Source organism: Miniopterus natalensis, chromosome 17 (assembly GCF_054644295.1).
Source record: "Miniopterus natalensis isolate mMinNat1 chromosome 17, mMinNat1.hap1, whole genome shotgun sequence".
Classification (NCBI taxonomy): Eukaryota; Metazoa; Chordata; class Mammalia; order Chiroptera; family Miniopteridae; genus Miniopterus; species Miniopterus natalensis.
The window spans coordinates 22,533,897-22,556,260 of record NC_142097.1 but is presented as its reverse complement, the minus strand read 5'-3'; the positions used below and the strand labels follow the sequence as shown (position 1 = coordinate 22,556,260).

General features: G+C 52.5%; 1 protein-coding gene and 5 non-coding genes across 6 annotated transcripts; 3 read left to right on the top strand and 3 right to left on the bottom strand.

Annotated features, from left to right (window-relative positions):
- Window positions 1-1,253: 1,253 nt before the first annotated feature.
- Window positions 1,254-1,444, top strand: LOC148091258 (U2 spliceosomal RNA). Its single transcript, XR_015715974.1, has one exon. It is a non-coding gene; the product is annotated as a U2 spliceosomal RNA (small nuclear RNA).
- A 914-nt stretch (window positions 1,445-2,358) lies between these two features.
- On the top strand, window positions 2,359-2,549 carry LOC148091257 (U2 spliceosomal RNA). Its single transcript, XR_015715978.1, has one exon. It is a non-coding gene; the product is annotated as a U2 spliceosomal RNA (small nuclear RNA).
- A 3,674-nt stretch (window positions 2,550-6,223) lies between these two features.
- On the bottom strand, window positions 6,224-6,414 carry LOC148091256 (U2 spliceosomal RNA). Its single transcript, XR_015715979.1, has one exon. It is a non-coding gene; the product is annotated as a U2 spliceosomal RNA (small nuclear RNA).
- A 913-nt stretch (window positions 6,415-7,327) lies between these two features.
- Window positions 7,328-7,518, bottom strand: LOC148091255 (U2 spliceosomal RNA). Its single transcript, XR_015715973.1, has one exon. It is a non-coding gene; the product is annotated as a U2 spliceosomal RNA (small nuclear RNA).
- A 3,047-nt stretch (window positions 7,519-10,565) lies between these two features.
- On the bottom strand, window positions 10,566-10,756 carry LOC148091254 (U2 spliceosomal RNA). The gene has a single exon (XR_015715975.1). It is a non-coding gene; the product is annotated as a U2 spliceosomal RNA (small nuclear RNA).
- Window positions 10,757-21,085: 10,329 nt separating this feature from the next.
- ARL4D (ARF like GTPase 4D) lies at window positions 21,086-22,150 on the top strand. Its single transcript, XM_016202033.2, has one exon. It carries the CDS (start codon window positions 21,168-21,170, stop codon window positions 21,768-21,770), a length of 603 nt encoding a protein of 200 aa, XP_016057519.1. The 5' UTR covers window positions 21,086-21,167; the 3' UTR covers window positions 21,771-22,150.
- The last annotated feature ends 214 nt before the right edge of the window (window positions 22,151-22,364 follow it).

The following is a 22,364-nucleotide window of genomic DNA, read 5'->3' as shown; positions in this document are numbered from 1 at the left end:
CTCTGCCACAGAGGGAAAACTGGAGGAACTGGGTGGGGCGGGGGCTGAGGGGTCCGGCGGTCCGGGGGTCCGGGGCGGGCACTTACTTAACGTATTGACTGGCCTTGATGCCCAGAGCATCCCCGGCAGTCACCTCTCTCCTCCCTGGTGTCCTGCCACTCCTGGCCAGATCCCCCACCTTCCTCCCTGGTTGGGGCCAGTAGCCTCCTAATTGCTGCTGCTCTTTATCAGTCTGATCCGGGCACAGGTTAGTCACTGAAACGTTTACTGAGCACCTACTGTATGCCGGGCACTGGGCTAGCGCTGGGATCCAGAGATAAGCACTGATGAGGTCACCGCCCTCAATGATCTTCGATTTCAGTGGGGGAGGTAAAGGATTGCCCCAAAGGGTGGTGAGTGGTGTACCTGAAGTGAATTGCGGGGCGGGATGAAATACATAGGTGAGGAAGCGGGGAAGGGCAACGACGTCGCCGGCGGAGGGAGCTTGATGTGCGGGGCCCGGGATTTGCTTCATTCACAGAAGCACCGCGAGACGCGGGCGCTGGAGCTGGAGACGACCCCTCCAGCTGCCCTGCCCTGCCCTGCCCTGCCCTGCCCTGCCCTGCCCTGCCCTGCCCTGGGCTTCCCGTCCGGCACGCGCCTCCCCCCGTCCCACTGTCTGCCCCCAGCCTTCCGGGAAAGCCCCCCTCCAGACCTTGCGCTCCCGCGACTCAGGACGAGCCCCTCACGCGACGGGACAGGTTCGGAGCTCGTCTTTCCGCGGGGCGGACGACCGAGTTGCACACAACACAGACAGTCCGGGCGTTTCTAGCGACTGGTCTTTCTTCAGGAAGACGCTCTGCCAGCAGCCCCTTTCTACAGGCCTCTCTTGCCGCCCAGCCCTGACCCCCGCAGGTCCCGTCCTTTCTCTCCGGTTGTACGAACGAGGAGCTGGACCGCCCGGCCGCGGTTCAGAGGCTGCGCGAGGGAAGAGGCAGCCCGCCGGAGCCACGCCTCCCGGGCGCGGAAGGGCGGGCATACAAATTAGAAATGGCGTTTCCCCCGCGAAGGATGGTGCAACGAGAGACGTACAATTTCTCTTTTAAAATATAGAGAGTTTTAAAAATCGGCACGAGAGCCTTATCATCTGGTGGCTGGTACGGTTCTGCCAAGGAAGCAAAGGGAGCGAGACCTCGACTGCCGAAGACCTCGCTCACCATGAGTGTAATGTGGGTGGCAGGGGGAGGGCGGCGGCGAGGGGGCGGGCCGGCGGCATCGCTTCTCGGCCTTTTGGCTAAGATCAAGTGTAGTATCTGTTCTTATCAGTTTAATATCTGATACGTCCTCTATCCGAGGACAATATATTAAATGGATTTTTGGAGCTGGGAGATGGAATAGGAGCTTGCTCCGTCCACTCCGCGCATCGACCCGGTATTGCAGTACCTCCGGGAACGGTGCACCCCCTCGGGGGCCTACAACTGCTGGTTTGCAAGAGTAGAATTGCCTGGTCGTGGTGCTTTTTCGTGTCTCACGTGCAGAGTGGCCTCGTTCTCTCCGGCGTGGAAACTGGTGATCCTACGCGGGTGTCAAGGGGGGCGCGTGGGCAGGCCCCAGTGCCCAGCTTTGCGACCGAAAGGTGTTCCACTCCGGTTAACGCAGCCCGGGCGATCCCCTTCCCAGAACGCATGGCGCCCGGGACCAAGGCGGCCGGCCCAAACAACGCGGACTCGGACGCGAGCAGAGACGTCCTGATCCAGGAGGCGCGGGGCTAGGGATGCGGGTGGCTGACGGAGCCGTGGTCATCGCGACCGGTGGGGCGCTGGCTGAGCGGGTAGGAGGCACGGTCTCCTTCACTGAACGGTTGTTGAGCGTGTGCAGTACGAGCGGGACGGTGAGGGGACCGGAGCAGTGAGCAAAACCAAGTTCTTGCTTTCAGGGCCTCCAACCGTGAGAGCTGCCACCGCGTCAGCTCTTCCTTCGCAGTCAAGTCCCGGGCGGCCGCCCCTCCTCTACCATCTGGGCGCTGCCGGACCCCGCACGCCGCAACGTGGGGCCCCCCCAGCCGGGTTTGGGACCAGCGCGCGCGGAGGCGGCGGGGAGCCTGGAGTCGGCGCGAGAGGCCGCGGCTCCTGGGGTGGGGGTGGGGACAAAAGGCGGGGCATGCAGATCAGAAATGGCTGTTCTGCGCGGGAACAACCAGGGGTACAGGATTTCTGGGTTAAAATGTAGAGCACAAAAATCTGCCCGAGAGTCTGTTGATACCCACGCTACTGTGGGCGACGCAAAGAAATCAGATACGGAGTGAGGGTTAGGGTTCTCGCCGTGCCTTGAATGTGCGTGACACCAGGAGGGGGACGGCGAGGGGGGGAGGGCACCGGCATCGCTTCTCGGCCTTTTGGCTAAGATCAAGTGTAGTATCTGTTCTTATCAGTTTAATATCTGGTACGTCCTCTATCCGAGGACAACATATTAAACGGATTTTTGGAGCTGGGAGATGGAATAGGAGCTTGCTCCGTCCACTCCGCGCATCGACCCGGTATTGCAGTGTCTCCGGGAACGGTGCACCCCGTCGGGGGTAACCGGTCGCTGTTCAATGTCAGCTGCTACGCGGGAAGTTGCTCCTCTCTTTCTCCTCTGAACCGGCCAGGCGGGGCTTTACCTGGCTGGGTGGCTGGGTGGCTGGGTGGCTGGGTGGCTGGCTGGGTGGGTGGGTGGGTGGGTGGGCGGGCGGGTTTCTCTGGGCCAGAAAACACATGTTCGCCTTCCGGGAAAGGGTCTTTGGCTCTGGGGGCCTGTGCGCTTAGGCCTCACAGCTACTACTGGGGGGGTGGGACAAACACACACGGGCGCTCGTCAGTTTTATGGGGGTGACAACAGTTACTATGTACACATAGGTTTCAGGTGTGACTTTCTATGTTACAAGAGCTACGTATTGCTCTGTGCTCCCACCAGCCCATACACGGGCGTCCTGAAAAGGGGCAGTTAGTTCATCACACGCAGCTGCAGCTCAGTTTGGACCTTATTTCATAGGGAAAGCAGGCAAATGAACTGATCAGACCCGTGTGTCAGGAAAAAAGTTGTTCTAAAAGCATACAAATATGGGGCTCTTGGCCTTCCAGTTTACAAAACAAGTAGTATGAAGTCAAAAGTAAAACGGTACAAAAAAAAACCAAGCAAGGAATACCAAAAAGGAAGAAAGGACACTGAAAGTTGTGCAGTCTTTAAAAACGGAGTAATTAGCCCGGCCGGGCGTGGCTCAGCGGTTGAGCATCGACCTAGGATCCAAGTGATCAGGTTCGATTCTCGGTCAGGGCACATGCCCTGGTTGCGGGCTCGGTCCCCAGTCGGGGGCGTGCAGGAGGCCGCCGAGCAATGACTCTCTCTTATCATTGATGTTTCTCTCTCTCTCCCTTCCTCTCTCTGAAATCAATAAAGATATATTTTTAAAATAATAATAAAATAAAATAAAACGGAGTAATTAAAACAAGTTACAAAAAAGGTAAAAATAATACAAAATGCAGTGAGTATTCAGAAACTAGAGAAATCTTACATCACTGAGGGGAATTAGGAAAAATATTCCCTGAGATTGTCACTCTGGAACTGGACCTTTAATTATAAAGAGGTTTCAAGTATATAGAGTACTTTAAGGTGTAAGAACCCACAGGAGCAACGGGTATGAAGATGCATGGACTTGAAGGCTCAGAAGAGACGACAAGGAAATCCCATGTTCCAGGTAGTCTGAGCTTCATTTGATAGAGGCATTTCAGCCCTGGCCGGTGTGGTTCAGTTGGTTGAGCATAGTCCGGTGCACCAAAAGGTCACGGGAATCCTGGTCAGGGCGCATGCCCAGATTTCCGGTTTGGTCCCCTTTTGGGATACGTATGGGAGGCAGCTGATCAATGTTTCCTCCCTTCCTCTCTCAAATCAATAAAAACATAGAGATATTTCAGGATGGTGTCAATAGAGATGTGATTCAAGATGGGTAATATGTAAATAATGTCTAGCATGTATTGATACGGAATAAAATTAAAACCTTTTGCTTTGTTTATGAGAAGCACCTGGCTGCTGGCTTCTCTGTTCAAAGAGTGGAATGAGTTAAGACTGCATTCTTAAGAGGAGAAAAAAAAAGGGGAAAAAATACTGCATTCTTCCTTCCCCCTCCTTCCTCCTGTTCTCTTTCCGCTGGTTTCAAGGTGATTTAAGCTATGAATCCCTTTTGCCTCCTGTTGCTCCCTCTGCACCAACCCCCATCCTGTGTGCTCAGGCATGTTCAGCTGAGAGTATCCGAGTAGAGATAAGACTAGCCTGTTATGACTGAGTTTAGAAAGCCTCTTTGTTCTATTTTAAACTCTGAACCTTTATAAACTATAAACTAAACTCCCCTGCAGAAGGGGCTCAGACTTTGGAGTTGGACTCCTCTGGGCCCGCCCACGTAAAGTAAACCTCCTGAGCCCTCAGCCTCCGAGTGCCCCTTGGTCTTTCTGTAAAGTGAACGTCTCCGTTCCCCAACAGTATGATTGGGGAGAGAGCCAACACCAGTACTTCAGGCAAGAGATGAATTCCTGAGCCAGGACTGTGACAGTGTCACAGTAGAAAATAAATACATGAAATAGCATAGAGGAAGAATCAACAGAGCCTGGTCTCTCTGGGCGCTAGGAGACACTCTGAGGGAGTCAAAGATGAAGTGGAGATTTCCAACTCCTGACTCAAAGAATGGCAGTTTCTACAATAGAAATTGAGGAGGCATCCCCCCGATGTGGCTCAGCGGTTGAGCATCGACCTATGGTCCAGGAGATCATGGTTCAATTCTGGGTCAGGGCACATGCCCCGGTTGGGTGCTGGATCCCCAGGAGGCTGCAGGAGGCAGCCGATCAATGACTCTCATCATTGATGTTTCTGTCTCTCCCGTCCTCTCTCTGAAATCAATGACATATTTTAAAATAAATAAATAAATAGGGGAGGCATGAGGAAGAGCTCTTTGGAGAGAAAAGAATTTCTTAGAGCTTGGATATGATGATGACTTTACGATTCAGATAAAACACCTAGTTAGAAAGGCTGAGAAGACAGCTGGCAATGCTTGGACTAGAATTTTTGGAAACAGTATGGAGGGGAGTTTCTCACATAGATAACAAAGGTAGAATCAGAGGAGATTATCTTACCACAGGTGAAAGTATCTAGGGATCTACAAAATAAGGAAAATCTTTAGGAATAGTTGTATTTGAAGAATACAATTAGAAAATAAAAAAGCCACTAGTGATGGAACCAGAGGAGCCATAGTATCTATGAAAAACACATGGTATAAAGTTCAATGATAAAATACTATACAAAATTATATATACAGTATTAATCTAATTGTAGATGCACATAGGAGATTTTAAAATATATATCTTTATTGATTTCAGAGAGAGGAAGGGAGAGAGAGAGAAACATCAATGATAAGAGAGAGTCATTGCTCGGCGGCCTCCTGCACGCCCCCGACTGGGGACCGAGCCCGCAACCAGGGCATGTGCCCTGACCGAGAATCGAACCTGATCACTTGGATCCTAGGTCGATGCTCAACCGCTGAGCCACGCCCGGCCGGGCTAATTACTCCGTTTTTAAAGACTGCACAACTTTCAGTGTCCTTTCTTCCTTTTTGGTATTCCTTGCTTGGTTTTTTTTTGTACCGTTTTACTTTTGACTTCATACTACTTGTTTTGTAAACTGGAAGGCCAAGAGCCCCATATTTGTATGCTTTTAGAACAACTTTTTTCCTGACACACGGGTCTGATCAGTTCATTTGCCTGCTTTCCCTATGAAATAAGGTCCAAACTGAGCTGCAGCTGCGTGTGATGAACTAACTGCCCCTTTTCAGGACGCCCGTGTATGGGCTGGTGGGAGCACAGAGCAATACGTAGCTCTTGTAACATAGAAAGTCACACCTGAAACCTATGTGTACATAGTAACTGTTGTCACCCCCATAAAACTGACGAGCGCCCGTGTGTGTTTGTCCCACCCCCCCAGTAGTAGCTGTGAGGCCTAAGCGCACAGGCCCCCAGAGCCAAAGACCCTTTCCCGGAAGGCGAACATGTGTTTTCTGGCCCAGAGAAACCCGCCCGCCCACCCACCCACCCACCCACCCAGCCAGCCACCCAGCCACCCAGCCACCCAGCCAGGTAAAGCCCCGCCTGGCCGGTTCAGAGGAGAAAGAGAGGAGCAACTTCCCGCGTAGCAGCTGACATTGAACAGCGACCGGTTACCCCCGACGGGGTGCACCGTTCCCGGAGACACTGCAATACCGGGTCGATGCGCGGAGTGGACGGAGCAAGCTCCTATTCCATCTCCCAGCTCCAAAAATCCGTTTAATATGTTATCCTCGGATAGAGGACGTACCAGATATTAAACTGATAAGAACAGATACTACACTTGATCTTAGCCAAAAGGCCGAGAAGCGATGCCGGTGCCCTCCCCCCCTCGCCGTCCCCCTCCTGGTGTCACGCACATTCAAGGCACGGCGAGAACCCTAACCCTCACTCCGTATCTGATTTCTTTGCGTCGCCCACAGTAGCGTGGGTATCAACAGACTCTCGGGCAGATTTTTGTGCTCTACATTTTAACCCAGAAATCCTGTACCCCTGGTTGTTCCCGCGCAGAACAGCCATTTCTGATCTGCATGCCCCGCCTTTTGTCCCCACCCCCACCCCAGGAGCCGCGGCCTCTCGCGCCGACTCCAGGCTCCCCGCCGCCTCCGCGCGCGCTGGTCCCAAACCCGGCTGGGGGGCCCCACGTTGCGGCGTGCGGGGTCCGGCAGCGCCCAGATGGTAGAGGAGGGGCGGCCGCCCGGGACTTGACTGCGAAGGAAGAGCTGACGCGGTGGCAGCTCTCACGGTTGGAGGCCCTGAAAGCAAGAACTTGGTTTTGCTCACTGCTCCGGTCCCCTCACCGTCCCGCTCGTACTGCACACGCTCAACAACCGTTCAGTGAAGGAGACCGTGCCTCCTACCCGCTCAGCCAGCGCCCCACCGGTCGCGATGACCACGGCTCCGTCAGCCACCCGCATCCCTAGCCCCGCGCCTCCTGGATCAGGACGTCTCTGCTCGCGTCCGAGTCCGCGTTGTTTGGGCCGGCCGCCTTGGTCCCGGGCGCCATGCGTTCTGGGAAGGGGATCGCCCGGGCTGCGTTAACCGGAGTGGAACACCTTTCGGTCGCAAAGCTGGGCACTGGGGCCTGCCCACGCGCCCCCCTTGACACCCGCGTAGGATCACCAGTTTCCACGCCGGAGAGAACGAGGCCACTCTGCACGTGAGACACGAAAAAGCACCACGACCAGGCAATTCTACTCTTGCAAACCAGCAGTTGTAGGCCCCCGAGGGGGTGCACCGTTCCCGGAGGTACTGCAATACCGGGTCGATGCGCGGAGTGGACGGAGCAAGCTCCTATTCCATCTCCCAGCTCCAAAAATCCATTTAATATATTGTCCTCGGATAGAGGACGTATCAGATATTAAACTGATAAGAACAGATACTACACTTGATCTTAGCCAAAAGGCCGAGAAGCGATGCCGCCGGCCCGCCCCCTCGCCGCCGCCCTCCCCCTGCCACCCACATTACACTCATGGTGAGCGAGGTCTTCGGCAGTCGAGGTCTCGCTCCCTTTGCTTCCTTGGCAGAACCGTACCAGCCACCAGATGATAAGGCTCTCGTGCCGATTTTTAAAACTCTCTATATTTTAAAAGAGAAATTGTACGTCTCTCGTTGCACCATCCTTCGCGGGGGAAACGCCATTTCTAATTTGTATGCCCGCCCTTCCGCGCCCGGGAGGCGTGGCTCCGGCGGGCTGCCTCTTCCCTCGCGCAGCCTCTGAACCGCGGCCGGGCGGTCCAGCTCCTCGTTCGTACAACCGGAGAGAAAGGACGGGACCTGCGGGGGTCAGGGCTGGGCGGCAAGAGAGGCCTGTAGAAAGGGGCTGCTGGCAGAGCGTCTTCCTGAAGAAAGACCAGTCGCTAGAAACGCCCGGACTGTCTGTGTTGTGTGCAACTCGGTCGTCCGCCCCGCGGAAAGACGAGCTCCGAACCTGTCCCGTCGCGTGAGGGGCTCGTCCTGAGTCGCGGGAGCGCAAGGTCTGGAGGGGGGCTTTCCCGGAAGGCTGGGGGCAGACAGTGGGACGGGGGGAGGCGCGTGCCGGACGGGAAGCCCAGGGCAGGGCAGGGCAGGGCAGGGCAGGGCAGGGCAGGGCAGGGCAGGGCAGGGCAGGGCAGCTGGAGGGGTCGTCTCCAGCTCCAGCGCCCGCGTCTCGCGGTGCTTCTGTGAATGAAGCAAATCCCGGGCCCCGCACATCAAGCTCCCTCCGCCGGCGACGTCGTTGCCCTTCCCCGCTTCCTCACCTATGTATTTCATCCCGCCCCGCAATTCACTTCAGGTACACCACTCACCACCCTTTGGGGCAATCCTTTACCTCCCCCACTGAAATCGAAGATCATTGAGGGCGGTGACCTCATCAGTGCTTATCTCTGGATCCCAGCGCTAGCCCAGTGCCCGGCATACAGTAGGTGCTCAGTAAACGTTTCAGTGACTAACCTGTGCCCGGATCAGACTGATAAAGAGCAGCAGCAATTAGGAGGCTACTGGCCCCAACCAGGGAGGAAGGTGGGGGATCTGGCCAGGAGTGGCAGGACACCAGGGAGGAGAGAGGTGACTGCCGGGGATGCTCTGGGCATCAAGGCCAGTCAATACGTTAAGTAAGTGCCCGCCCCGGACCCCCGGACCGCCGGACCCCTCAGCCCCCGCCCCACCCAGTTCCTCCAGTTTTCCCTCTGTGGCAGAGACGGCCGGCTGCCCAGTCAGCATTTACCTTTCCCATCCTCCTCTCTAACAGAACTTCTGTGTAGTTGGGGAGTTTCTAGTTCTTTCGTTGGACCTCAGAAAAGCTAGAAGGTATCACGGATTTGAGACTGAAACCCAATCGGTCATTTCACCCTGAGCGGCCTGATCGCAGCTGTTGTCTGAGCCCTTCCCAGTGCCAGCCCCCCTGGGCCGAGCGTTGTACCTGTATTACCTTATTTAATTCACTCTACACCCCTAAGAGGGAGTCATCGTCGTGGTCTCCTTCTTCTAATCACCACCACCATCATCATCATCATCATCATCATCATCAGTATCAATCATTATTGTAGGGCCAGGACTAGGGTGAGGCCAGTGAAGCACTCGCCTTGAGGGGCCGGGGGGGGGGGGGGGGCGGGGAGGGGGCCCGCGGCTTTAGTGGAGTGTCCACACAAAAAATCCTTCCGTAATCAAGATAAGTACTATTTTAATACAATTCACCTTACCTTGATGATACTATATTTATCTTGATGACCAGGGTTTTTTGGTGTTCCCTTTTTTTAAATCCCACCCCCCCACCTCCACCCCCCCGTCAAGGCAAGTGCCTCATGCCCACCTTGTTACCACCATCCCCATTCTATTGGCCTGCGCTGTCGCGGCCGACAGCCACATGGGGCCACCGAGCACTGGAAATGTGATTAGTCCGTGTCGAGATGTGCCGTAAGTGTAAAGTACACGTGGGATTTTGAAGACTTGGTAAAAGATATGTAAAATATCTCAAATTTTATATTGATTACATATTTAAGCAATATTTTAGATACGAGTTAAATAAAATGGCTTAATTTCACCGATTTATCTTTATCTTATATTTTAATGTGGCTACTAGAAAATCACGAATTACATATGCGACTCACATTTCTAGTGGACAGCACTGTTACAGACCGAAGCTCACAGAAGCTAAGCAATTTGCCTAAGGTCACACAGCTAATGTGAAGCAAAGTCCGGATTTAGGCAGTTTGTTCACCGCGCGGGGCCTCGGGCTTTTTAAACTGTAGAATGGGGATAATGGTAACACCTCTCTAATTAGCGTCCTCGGGAAGCTACATTTCCTCGTGGAAGCGCCAAGCATATGCAGGCATCTCTTTACAAGCGCCCTCTATGGAAAGGCACTTCCACCTCACCTGTAAAAGAGAGAGAACACCCGTTTTATAGTGTCGGGAAGGCACTCCCCCTCCCATCCTGGGCACTGCTGCTTCCCATCCCACTTTACCTGGCTTCATTTTTCTGCCAGCTGCCAAGTCATTTAGGGACGCCCATAATCATCACGTAGCCTGCACCTGACATGACCTTTCAGGCCTTCCCGTCCCATGCTCTCTGTTCAGGCCTGTGTGTATGAAACGGTCTTCTGCTCACCGCTTTGGTTCCCCCATCTCCTGGTTGTCAGGCGCCCCGGGTTGGACGCGGCGTGGCGGCAGGAAGGGTGCCCGGCCGTCTCTAGTCCCCAGCAGAGGACGAGGGGCGTCCAGTCCAGTTTCAGGCAGCCGAGGGCAAGGCAAAGAAAACTAAGCGAAGAGCAAGTTAGGCTTGTAACGTGAAAGTAGTCCTTGGAGATACGTTACGAAAAGCCGCTCTTCGGGAACATTCGGGCGTAAAAGTTAAGGAAGGCCGTTTACCATCACAACCTACTAGCAGGGGTGTAGTGGTGGTTCGGTCCCAAAGTAGACCGTGAGAGACACAGCCGAAGTAACTACGATTATCTTCCGTTTCAAACCACAGTTATTTCCCCCGGGGGGGTGCACCGTTCCCGGAGGTACTGCAATACCGGGTCGATGCGCGGAGTGGACGGAGCAAGCTCCTATTCCATCTCCCTGCTCCAAAAATACATTTAATATAATGTCCTCGGATAGAGGACGTATCAGATATTAAACTGATAAGAACAGATACTACACTTGATCTTAGCCAAAAGGCCGAGAAGCGATACCCGCTGCTCGCGCCTACCCGGTACCCTGCTCCTTCCACCCATATTTAAGTCACGGTGAGCAGTGGCACCATCAAGCGAAGCCTCATCGCCACAGCATCTTGACACATGTGTAGAATACATTAGACCCCGTGAGGATTTCTTTTCAATTCCCTACGTTTTTCAGTGAATTTTTATATCCGCTTGGCACGGTGGCTAACGGGCCGACCCTAATTTGCATGCCCCGCCTTTCCCACGCGGGCAGGCCTACCAGCGCGGGTCCGTTACCCCCCCCCCCCCTTGGAACGACCTCTGCGCGCATGAGCGGAAACTGGGCTGCGGACGAGCTCCTCGTGCCTGCCGGTTCTCGCGAAATGACGGAACCGAGGGAATCTGGGCGCCTCCCAGCCGAGCGGTCGGTAGACCGGAGTTGGAACAGGGGGGTCCTAGTTCCCAAGGAAGCCCTCGGGTCGTCGCTGTGAAGACACAGGGGGTGCCCCGGGACTCGCTCGGTCCAGGCCCAGGACTCGGCCGGGAAGCGCCCGTCCGGGGTCGCCTGGCGGGGGCTGCAGAGAAAAAAGCTGGTAGCGGAGGTCCGGCCCCGCCAGGGCCGACTCCCTCCCTGGGCCTCAGGAGCCCGCTCCACCCTGTCGGCGGGGGGCTTGAGCAAACTCCTTCGCCTCCCCAGCCTTAGTGTCCCCATAGGAGAAGCGGGATCCTTAATGCCCACCTTGGGGGATTGAGGGAGCCTACACGGAGCTCATGAGGCCACCTTGGTTTAGTCGTCTACAGTGTGCATCCTAGTGTGCCGACCAGGTTCCGGGGAAGTTTCAGTGTGGGCTGTGGCACTGAAACGGATGAGCCCGTGTTGCATTGCATTGCGTTGCAAATAGGAAAGAATTATCGGTCGGGCCAGGCTTTGTGCTAAGTGCTTGCCTCGCGTCACACTTGCAAAGGTGACCTAACAGGTGGGGTAGCTGAGACCGAGAGGTCAAGCAACTTGCCCCAAACCACACACATGGTTAGGGGAAGAGGCCAAATCCGCCCATGAAGCCGAGAGCGCGGGGCCTAGAAAAAGGCACCAAAAGAAAGAAAATGTTCTTGTTTGTGTGTCCGGCTCACTAGGAGGAACAAGTGTTGCTGAGCCTGCCGCACAAGCCCTGTGCCTGCGGAGACGGGAACCAAGCCGCCGTCTGGGCGGCCGCTAGGAGCGCAGACTTGGAAGACCTGGGCCCTGACCCCCGTGAACCTCAGGAACCCCGTGGCCCGGTACTGGACTCGGCCTCCTCGCTTCACCCTCTGCCTGCGACAGGTCATCTGTAAATCGGAGAGAATGACTTGAGAAATTAATAGACGTCATTATTAGGAATAACGAGACACGGCCGGCATACCCTGTGCCTGCAGGAACCAAGCGCGAGGGAAAAGAGCTCAGGCAGGTCACTTCTCTCTCCGCAGCTTAGCCTCTTCGTCTCGATCCGGAAAACGGGAACCTTAGCGGCTGGCGTGCAGCCCTGTGCTCAGCCTTCCCTCAGCCACCCAGGGCCCCTGTTCTCCGCTGCCTGGCACATTGTACTCCGTGGCACCCAATATCGCGTACTCTTACTTGTCTGCTGCCTTTTAGCCTAATAGCCGGTAAGCTCCGGAGCAGGGACCTTTTTCTCTCTTGTCCACGTTTATACCTCCAGGGCTCAGATCAGGGCCTGGCATATTACTAGACGCTTACTATTTTCGGGGGGGTGTTGTTGGGTTAATGAATAAATAAGTATTAAGTAATGCGATTTGTGCGTGTGGAAAGCGAGTAGCACACCTCCCGGCTGGTGGTAATGATGACGACCCTCTGCGTTTCTCGGCGTTTCGTTGGTTCCCTTTCTGCTCACTGCCACGTTTATCGGGCCATCTTGTCGTGCTCGCTGATTCAGTTTCTCAGGTATTTTGATCCTTGGAGGGAGGAGGTGCCTTCCTTCGGTTGCAGACATGCGGGCTCCGTGGTTGCAAAGGAGCAGCTCCTGCTCTAAAGTCGTGATTGAACGTTCTGATTTGTGCACCGGCTTCTCGTGACTTTGGTGAGTGAGCCAGACCCCCTCGGCCCGCTCACCCCAGCCAGAGTCTTAACACTTCCAAAGGCCAAAACTCAAAACGTCGGAGTTGGGAGAAAGGAAAGGTTAATTGAGCCAGAAGGCGCCAACTGAGAAGATGGGAGACCTAATGGTGCCTCGAATCCATCTTCAGCTGACATATGAAATTAAGTAATAACTACACAGATATAATATTTCCCATCTCCCCCCTCACTCATTCTTGTCCTCTCAGCTGGGCTGGCTGCAGAACTTTGGTGGGACCCATTCAGTCCATAACACCCACTAAATTAGAATCTGCGTTTTATAAGGTCCACAGGGGGTTCATGAGCACATTAAAGATTGAGCAGCAATGCTTTGAGTCACATACATTGGAAAAGAAATGGCAGTGGATGGTCAACCTGTACTAGTCATTTTGTATGTTGTCTGATGAAGATATTCCACAACTGGCTTCCTCAGCCAGTGTTTTTTGTTTTGGTTGAAATACACTAATTTACTATCATCATAATAGCTACCAGGTGTAGAGGACTTGTATATGGCAAGCCCTTTGCTGAATACTTCACTTATTTTATTCTCATAATAACCCTGTGAGATAAGTATGATCATCTGACTTTACAGATGAAGATATTGAGGCTGGGAAAGATAAGTAATTTGCGCAAGTGCTCACTGGAAAATGTCAAAGTCACGGCTGGAACTCCTCTTCCCAGCCAGTAGTCCTCATAATGTGGTCTCGGGGCCAGCAGCATCAGTATCACCTGAGAACTTGTTAGAAATGCACATTCTCCACCTGTGACTGATTGGTTGACAGGTATTCTGGAAATGGGGCCCAGCAATCTGTGTTTTATCAAGCCCTCCAGATGATTCTGATGTACTCACAAATTTGGGAACCACTATTTGAAGCTACACACTCTCTCTCTCAATGCATGCAAGACAACGTTGGTGAGTTGGTAGAGAAATCTCAAATAATAAAGACTAAATCAGACTGTTAAGGTCACTGGGGATTAGCTCCTGTTGTGAATGCTCCAAGGAACCCATCAGCTTCCATAACTGGCCAGTCATCATGTTCCGTTCAGAGTGTGGTCATGGCTCTCCCCCTACCTCATGCCTCTGCTTCTCTCTAATTTGGTTGTCCCTTCTTCCCCGTCATTGCTCCCCAGGTGTTACCATCCTTTTGGGACTCCTTGTTGCGGTTCCTTGCTGATCACCCAAGTCCCCTTCTCCAGCCAGGGCCAACCCTGAGCACCAGGCTCCTATGCAAATGGATACTGGACACCGTTCCCCACCTGGATCTTTCCCCACAAACACTGCAACATGGAAGCAACTGAGTTCTTCATAACCTTCCTTCCCTGCAGCCTCCTCCTGCCTCAGCCTCCCCTGCCCCTATTTTTAGGCTCTCAGTAAAAGTAGGAGATGGGGGCTCAGGTGGGGTGGAGGGGATCAAGGGGGAAAAGGGAGCATGTAATACTTTGAACAATAAAGATAAGTTTTTAAAAAAGTATGAGAAATATAATTGAAATTAGATTTTATGCTCAAATAATGTTCATTCAAATATGATCTCACGTCCACAAAAAACTTGAAGAGGGTGGAATTGCCATTTCCAACCCTAAACTGTACGAAAGGTCCTGTCTGAAAGGACTCCAGAAGAGGCAAAGGAACCTGTACAACTTAACCTACTCCTCCACTTTGCTTCAGGAATCAAGCAGTGGCAAGCATATCCAGCAGGGGGCAGCATCTGCTGCTTTCCAGCCCTTGGCTGGGCACTGGGACTTGGTTTTGGAAGGACTGCCTTTGAAAGGGCCGTTGGTAGGGGAGAAGGGTACCCATGGGGCCCTTCCACATTCCCCGCCCACCTCCTCCCCTGCCCGTGCGCAGGCACACACACGCACACACACACACTCTCATTCCAGAGGTATGTTATGATTTTCCCCATTTTATTATTGAGGAAACAAAGCTGGGATTTGAAAAATGGGTCTTTGTGATTCCCAGGCTAACAGCTGCTCCTTGGAATCCACTACCCTACCCCACTGTCTCCTCCTTTCATTTGTGCACTCAGACAAGTACTTGTTTAGGATACTATGTTTCAGAGAAAATGATGTCCTCAGTGCCCTGGCCGGTGTGGCTCAGCTGGTTCAGCGTCGTCCCGTGCGCCGAAAGGTCACCAGTTCAATTCCTGGTCAGGGCACATGCCCAGGTTTGATTGGTTTCTTTCTTGCATTGACGTTTCTCTCAAAAATAAATAAATAAAAAATATTAAAGGATGTCCTTAGCCACTTCTCAGGGGGGCTCCATCCACTCACTTCCCTCCCCTACTCTAGAGCATGGACTGTCATGGGGAAGGCACCTGGAATCATGAAGCCCCTCATCACATGCTGAGGAAACTGAGGCTCCCAGGGGGAAAGTGGCTTTTCCAAGCCACTCTACTAGTGAGGGACAGAACTCATGATGACTCTCAGCCCAGGGTTTCAGCCTGCCAGGCTTTGAGGCTGGCCGCTCCGGTGTCATCCCTCCTCCTAGCCTGTTTTTCTCCTCCAAGAAGCCCTTCCTCCCCAGTAAAAGCCTGTGAGTTCAGTGCTACTCAGACCTTGTCAAGAATGCTCAACTCAGTATCAACAGGATCCCCAAGGGCTCAAGGACCCCAGACGAAGAAAGTCCCAGGCTAGGGGTGGATGTTTGGTTCCCATACTCGGGGAACCCCCTAGTACATTTAATCATTCCCTCATGCATACATGAATTCCTGCAAGATTTCCTGACTGCCTAGTGTGCCAGGCACGGTGCTAGGTACTACAGAGCTCTAGATGAAAAAACCCAGCTCTTGGGCTCAGGGCTTAGTCTTGGGGGGGAGACAGCTCTGAGGAAAAGCAGTGACACAGCAGCTGGAATCTGATCCAGGTGGGGGAGCCACTAGGGGGAAGCAGAAGGTCCCAGCTAGCCTGTCCTGTCTAGAATGCTCACTTGACTCATCACTTAAACCTTGGTTCTAATGCTACCAATTGGAGAGGGCTTCCTCAGTACCCCCTCAATCTAAAGTAGTTTCCTTCCCCCATCACTCTCCAGCACGTGTTTGCTTAATTTTCCTTGACTGCATGTATCACTATGTGAAATTAGCTTCTTTATCCACTGCCTGTCTCTCCTATTCCCCACCGTAATACACACTCCGCGGGCACAGATCCTTGTCCATCTCACTCGGGGCTGCATGCTCAGAACCTAGAGTGGAGCCTTGCATGCAGCAGACACTCCAAATATGAATGTTCAATGTACAAATGTTTGAATGTTTCCCACAGAGCAGCCCCTGACTCAGGCAAAAAAAAAAAAAATTGAATGTTTTCTGCAGTGAATCCCCCAGAACACTAGGTCCTGGGCTGTGATCTTGTGGAGAGAAATGGCTGTAGAGGTAAGAAGGCCAGGAAAGCAAATGATCATTAATGGAGGAGGTTTCCTGAGGCCAGAGCTAGGGGTGCGGACTGGAGTTCCCATCTAAAGGAGACATGATCGGGGTAGACCCACAACCTGGTGCTGCCCCGACAAGCTGGGTCCCTTCCTTCATCCCTCCCTTGCCCCACCTTCTCCTTCCTATTTGTTCATCAACACCTTCTGTGGCAAACACGAAAGGTGAAGGGTGGGGTGGGATTGCCAGTTTCACATCCTTTATCAGATAATCAAGTGACAATTTTCTTCTTGGGTGTGAGGCCCAGGAGATATAGGAGAAATGTTAAAGAAGTTTCAAAGATTGTTGAAGAAACACAAGACAATCTGTATGTTTTCAGTTCTCTGTTTCTGTGTGTTTTTTGGTTTCATAGCCACTGAAACATTTGTTCAAAGCCACGCTTGGACAATTTCTTGCTGGATAACCTTGGGTAAATTACCTAACCTTTCTGTGCTTTGGTTTCTTCCTTTTATTTTATTTATTTATTTTATTTTTTGTTGCTCCTCACTGGAGGATATTTTTTTCCATTGATTTTTAGAGAGAGTGGGAGGGGGAGGAAGAGAGAGAGAGAGAAACATTCATGTGTCACATCAATTGGTTGCTTCCTGCACTCACCCTGACTGGGGTCTGGGGTAGAACCTGTGATGACCCAAGTATACGTCATGCCCTTGACCAGGAATCGAACCTGCTTAGACAGATGCTCTAACCACCGAACAACACTGGCCAGCACTGATTTCTTCTTTTTAGAATAACCATACTTCTTGGGTTGTGTATTAAAAAAGGAAAAGTATTCCAAGCTCCTAGACCAGAGCCTGGCACGCAGTGGGCATTCACTGGGGTAGCAGTCACCTATCTCTTGGCTTGCTCTGTCTCCCCCTCTTCTAACTCACTGTGCTCAGCTCCACCTCTGTTCCTTTGCTCCTGCAACCATCTGCCACCCTCCAAAATGGGGGTGTAAAAAACTCATTTCCTAAGGTCTTAATCTCATCAGGGATTCAAGGAGCTTCCAGCATCTTGGAGGTAACCAAGTGGCTGACTTTGTGGCAGGGAGGGGTAGAAGGAGGTGTCAGGGCAGGCTGGTACTAAACAGATGGGGAGCTAGTGGCAGGAAGGGCTAGGCCTTCCTGTCTGACAAAAACTGACCCTCCCCTTTTTCCAATCCCCCTCAGATATAGCCTTGAAAAGATTGATGTTGAAGCACATAATAAACGCAAGAACCCAGCCACCTTGTAAAAATGGAGATAGTAGATTTAAAATTTTATTCTCTTTTGCTCCTCTCCTCCTTGTCATCACGGTCCTCCTTTTGCTGTGATCCTTTTGGTCACACTGCCCCTTTGTGACACGCCCTCTTTAGGGATGCCCAGATTGTATCAGCCTGCAATGGCTGGGGAGGTGCAGCCCAGTTCTGAGCCCCTCTTAATAATCCTACACAGGGCTAATGAACTCCTAGAAACCTTTCCAGAAGCTTTCATTTGACACTCTGCCTCCCTTCTCTGAAGTTCTACTAGTCACGGTTTACAAAAGCCCAATACATACACTGTCCTGTACTGTCACTGTGTTCCCTGTGATTGATGAAACATTCAAACCTGTAGAGAATTTTTATGAGTTTATTTGAGTCCTGGCCAGTGTGACTCGGTTGGGTGTCGTCCCGTGCACCAAATGGCTGCCAGTTCCATTCCCGGTCAGAGCACATGCCTGGTTTCCAGCTCAGTTCCTGGTGGGGGGTGTGAAGGAGCGTCAATGCTGTTGTTTTTTCTCTCTCTCCCTCTCCCTTTCTCTCTTTTTAAAAATCAATAGAAAATATTTTTTAAAAATCAGTAGAAATGTTTTTTAAAAAAGTTTGTAAGCCAAAACTGATGATAATTGCTGGGAAGCAAGATCTCAAATGCTCCAGAGAATGACAATTTCGAAGTTTCTTTTATGCATTTAAAATTAAGCAGGGCCCGGCTGGTGTGCTCAGTGGTGGAGCATTGACCCATGAACCAGGAGGCCATGGTTCGATTCCTGGTCAGGGCACATGCCTGGGTTTCAGGCTTGATCCCCAGTGGGGGGCATGCAGGAGGCAGCCCATCGATGATTCTCTCTCATCATTGATGTTTCTAACTCTCTCTCCCTCTCCCTTCCTCTCTCTGAAATCAATAAAAACATATTTAAAAAAATAGAATAAAATTAAGCAGGGAAACGTTGGCTGGTGTTGCTTCGTGGTTAGAGTCGCAAGCGAACTGAAGGGCCTCGGGTTTGACTCCTCATCAAGGGCACGTACCTGGGTTGCAGGTTCCATCCTGCCTTTGATGTTTCTCTCTTCCCCTCCCTTCCACTCTCTCTAAAAAAAATTCAATGGAAAAAATATCCTTGGTGAGAATTAACAACTACAATAAATAAGTAAGTAAGTAAATACAGTGGTGCCTCGGTTTTCGAATGTGATCCATTCCGGAAGACCATTCAAGTTAGGAAATGTTCGAAAACCGAGGGATCCACAGCCGACAGCCAGGCCTCAGGATCTTGTCCTCAGCAGAAGCCGTGTGGCATGATCCACTTTCCAGGGGTGTTTGAAAACCAAAGCATTTCCTTCTGGGTTTATAGCGTGAAATGTTTGTCAAGGGAGACGTTTGAAAACCGAGGTACCACTGTAAATAAATAAAATTAAGCAGGAAAGTAAGAAAGAGTACATGAGGGCAGGAGAAAGCAAGATGGGGATTGGATTATAGCAGCGATTTTCAACCAGTGTGCTGCGGCAGGCACTCTGGTGTGCCACAAGAATTTTTTAAAAAAATATATCTTTATTGATTTCAGAGATAGGAAGGAGGAGAGAGAGAGAGAGAGAGAGAAACATCAATGATGAAAGAGCCATCATTGATTGGCTGTCTCCTGCACACTCCCAACTGGGGATCAAGCCCACAACCCAAGCATGTGCCCTGACTGGGAATCAAAGCACGATCTCCTGGATCCTAAGCTGATGCTCAACCGCTGAGCCACGCCTGGCCAGGCACCTTTTTTTTTTTTTAGAATGACAAAAAATATATTTTTTGATGTGCTGCAGAATTTTAGTAATTAATTTATGTGTGCCATGAGATGAAGAAAGTTTAAAATAGCTGGGTTACAGGATAGCTAACAAGATTCTGTGCTTTCCTGAGGGTAGTTAAGCTTTTGTCAAAGGTGTATTAATCTAGATGCACAAACATTGGACAAGGCTTGCTTAAGGGAAAGACAAACATTTTACTAAAAAGTTATATACCTGGGGTGTGACTGCTCACCATGACCTGCCCAGTTAGGAACTGGACTTTATGGTCAGATCACCCTGTGAGGTTACTTTTGGTAGAACCCCCTTTCGTCCCCACCTGTCTGTCAGTGGTCAGTCTTGTCTCTCTCAGTAGTGTAAGCCCACTGAGGCCAGACCCTGTGGCCTGAACATCCTCTATATTCCCATGGTCTCTCTGGCTCATGCAGAGCACACAGTGTGAATGAGGTCAACAAATGTCCACCCTGTGAAAAAGAATCCTGTCTTTATCTATTTGAACAAGGGAGGCCCTTGAGGGGTCTGTGGCTGGCCCCAGGTTTTGTTTGCTGGGGATGTTTGACCCTACAGCCTCCTTGATGAGAGAAGATGGATAGTTCAGGGGTCAGGAGCCCAGACAATGGATTCAGACAGGTTCTTGCTCAGCCTCTTACTAGCTGTGTGTGACCTTGGACCAGTCATTGAACCCTTTTGAGCTTCACCTGCAAAATGCAGCAGCAGCACCAGTTTCTACCTCTAGGACTATTGCGAGAATCAGTAAGGGTGATGGATTTAGACTGTTTTATGGGGTTCCAGGTGACACAGTTCGAATATTGCATTAGGAAAGATAGAGGAGGAAGACTGGTCAGCAGCCCTGGAAAAGAGGCTGGTGGTGGGATTTTATACGTGGGTGGAAAACTCTGGGGGAGGGGGTGCAGCGGAATATTATTAAGTTCTTTACTTTTCACACGAGTTCAGCGCTGCCCCTCACACCATCTACCCTGCTCACTCCCGAGTTTAATACCAAATATTAGAATATGGTAGAAAAAAATCAATTAAAACGGTCACGGATGGAACAGACGCAGACCGCTCCGCGGTCCGGGCTGCGGGGCGCTTTTTCCACGCCCCCGCTCCGCCGCCGCGAGGCTGCTGATTGGCACGCGCGTCGTGACGTCACCCGCGGGTTTTAAGGCGAGTCCCGGCGCCGCAGCGCAGCGGCCGCTCGCGGGAGGCAGGCGCGGAGGTGGCGCGGCGTCGGGTGCCGGCCCGGAGCGTGGCCGGGAGAGGTAAAGGCGCTGTGCGGGCCCGGCCGCGGCCGCCCCGCTGCGGGGCCTGGGGAGCGGGAGTCGGCGATCAGAGGAAGGCTGGCTGGGGAGCGTCGCGAGGCGGCGGGGAAGGGGTCTCGGTGTAAGGACGGGGTCGCGGCGTAAGGAGGGCGTGTCAGCCGCCTGGGGACGGGGAGGGTGCGAGCGGGCCTCAGTCTCGCGTCTCAGCGCCCGCACCCTAACTCTTAATTTGGGGGCGCTGTTCGACCTGCCCCTTCCCGGGAGGATTATCGCCTGGGGAATAGGGGTCTCGGCGTCCGTTACTGCATCACAATCGGAAGAAGAGGCGCTGGATCCAGCCCCCCCCCCCAGGCGTCCCGGGACCTCGGGGTTTCTCTAGATCTCATCCCCCTTGTGAGGGCTCCAGGGAGAGGGGAACGCCTTTATTACACCTGCAGCTTCTTTAAAAGTAAAGGGAAGAGGGTGACAAGGAGGCTGGTTTAGGAAAGGATCAAGAAGTTGCACATTTCACGTTTGTTAAACCTCTTGTCCGGTTTTCTCTCATGACCTTTCCTTGTTCAGATAACCCAGCTGTGGTGCTCAGAGCCTGCAATTTCAAGGCCACCTTCCTGCCTCTACTGTGAGCCCCAAGACCAGCACCTTAGCTGGAGCTCACCATGGGGAACCACTTGACAGAGATGGCGCCCAGCACCCCCTTCTTGCCCCATTTCCAGGCCCTGCATGTCGTGGTCATAGGGCTGGACTCAGCTGGAAAGACCTCTCTCCTTTACCGACTCAAGTTCAAGGAGTTTGTCCAGAGCGTCCCCACCAAAGGCTTCAACACGGAGAAGATCCGGGTGCCCCTGGGTGGGTCTCGTGGCACCACTTTCCAAGTGTGGGATGTCGGTGGGCAGGAGAAGTTGCGACCCCTGTGGCGCTCCTACACCCGCCGGACAGACGGGCTGGTGTTTGTGGTGGATGCTGCCGAGGCTGAGCGGCTGGAGGAGGCTAAGGTGGAGCTGCACCGAATCAGCCGGGCCTCAGACAACCAGGGTGTGCCCGTGTTGGTGCTGGCCAACAAGCAGGACCAGCCTGGGGCCCTGAGCGCTGGTGAGGTGGAGAAGAGGCTGGCAGTGCGAGAGCTGGCCGCTGCAACTCTCACCCACGTGCAGGGCTGCAGCGCCGTGGACGGGGCGGGTCTGCAGCCAGGCCTTGAGCGCCTGTATGAGATGATCCTCAAGAGGAAGAAAGCTGCCCGGGGAAGCAAGAAGCGACGATGACTCCAGGCCACCCCCTCCTCACTAGTAGGGGTCTGTATACTTGGACAGCCAGGCCGAGCCTGTGGCCCCTCACTTGGCCCCAGGGTGCAGGACTTGCCCACCTAAATGAAGGACTGAGGAGCGCACTGGGTGTCCTGCTTTGGTGTGGCATTGGGGAGGGGGATGTGAGATGGGCTGTCTACTCACATCTCTCCCTCATCCTCACCTCTGGAGATGTGGGGGCTACAGAACTGAGGAGCCTTCAATATAAACTGCAAATCTACCTCGACCTTGTTTCTTGTTTTTCTTTGGCTTTTCAATTAGATGTATTTTGGGACAAAGGAAAGTTGCTTGGAGAATGCATTTGGTATGGAGAACTGTCTCTGCCCTCCCCCCCCCCCCCCCCCCGCAATCCCCCAGACTGCTTTTCTAGGGATGTCAGTCATAATAGTCTTTATTTTTGTGTCTGTGTGAAAGTGCCAAGAATCTCTCCCAACATTTGTAGATCCACTGCCATTTTATAAGCTATGTGTGTCCTCTGTATTAACTATTTTTTAGCATTTATCTGTAAGTTATTAAAGATTGATGACACTATATCTGACCTTGGTCTGGCAT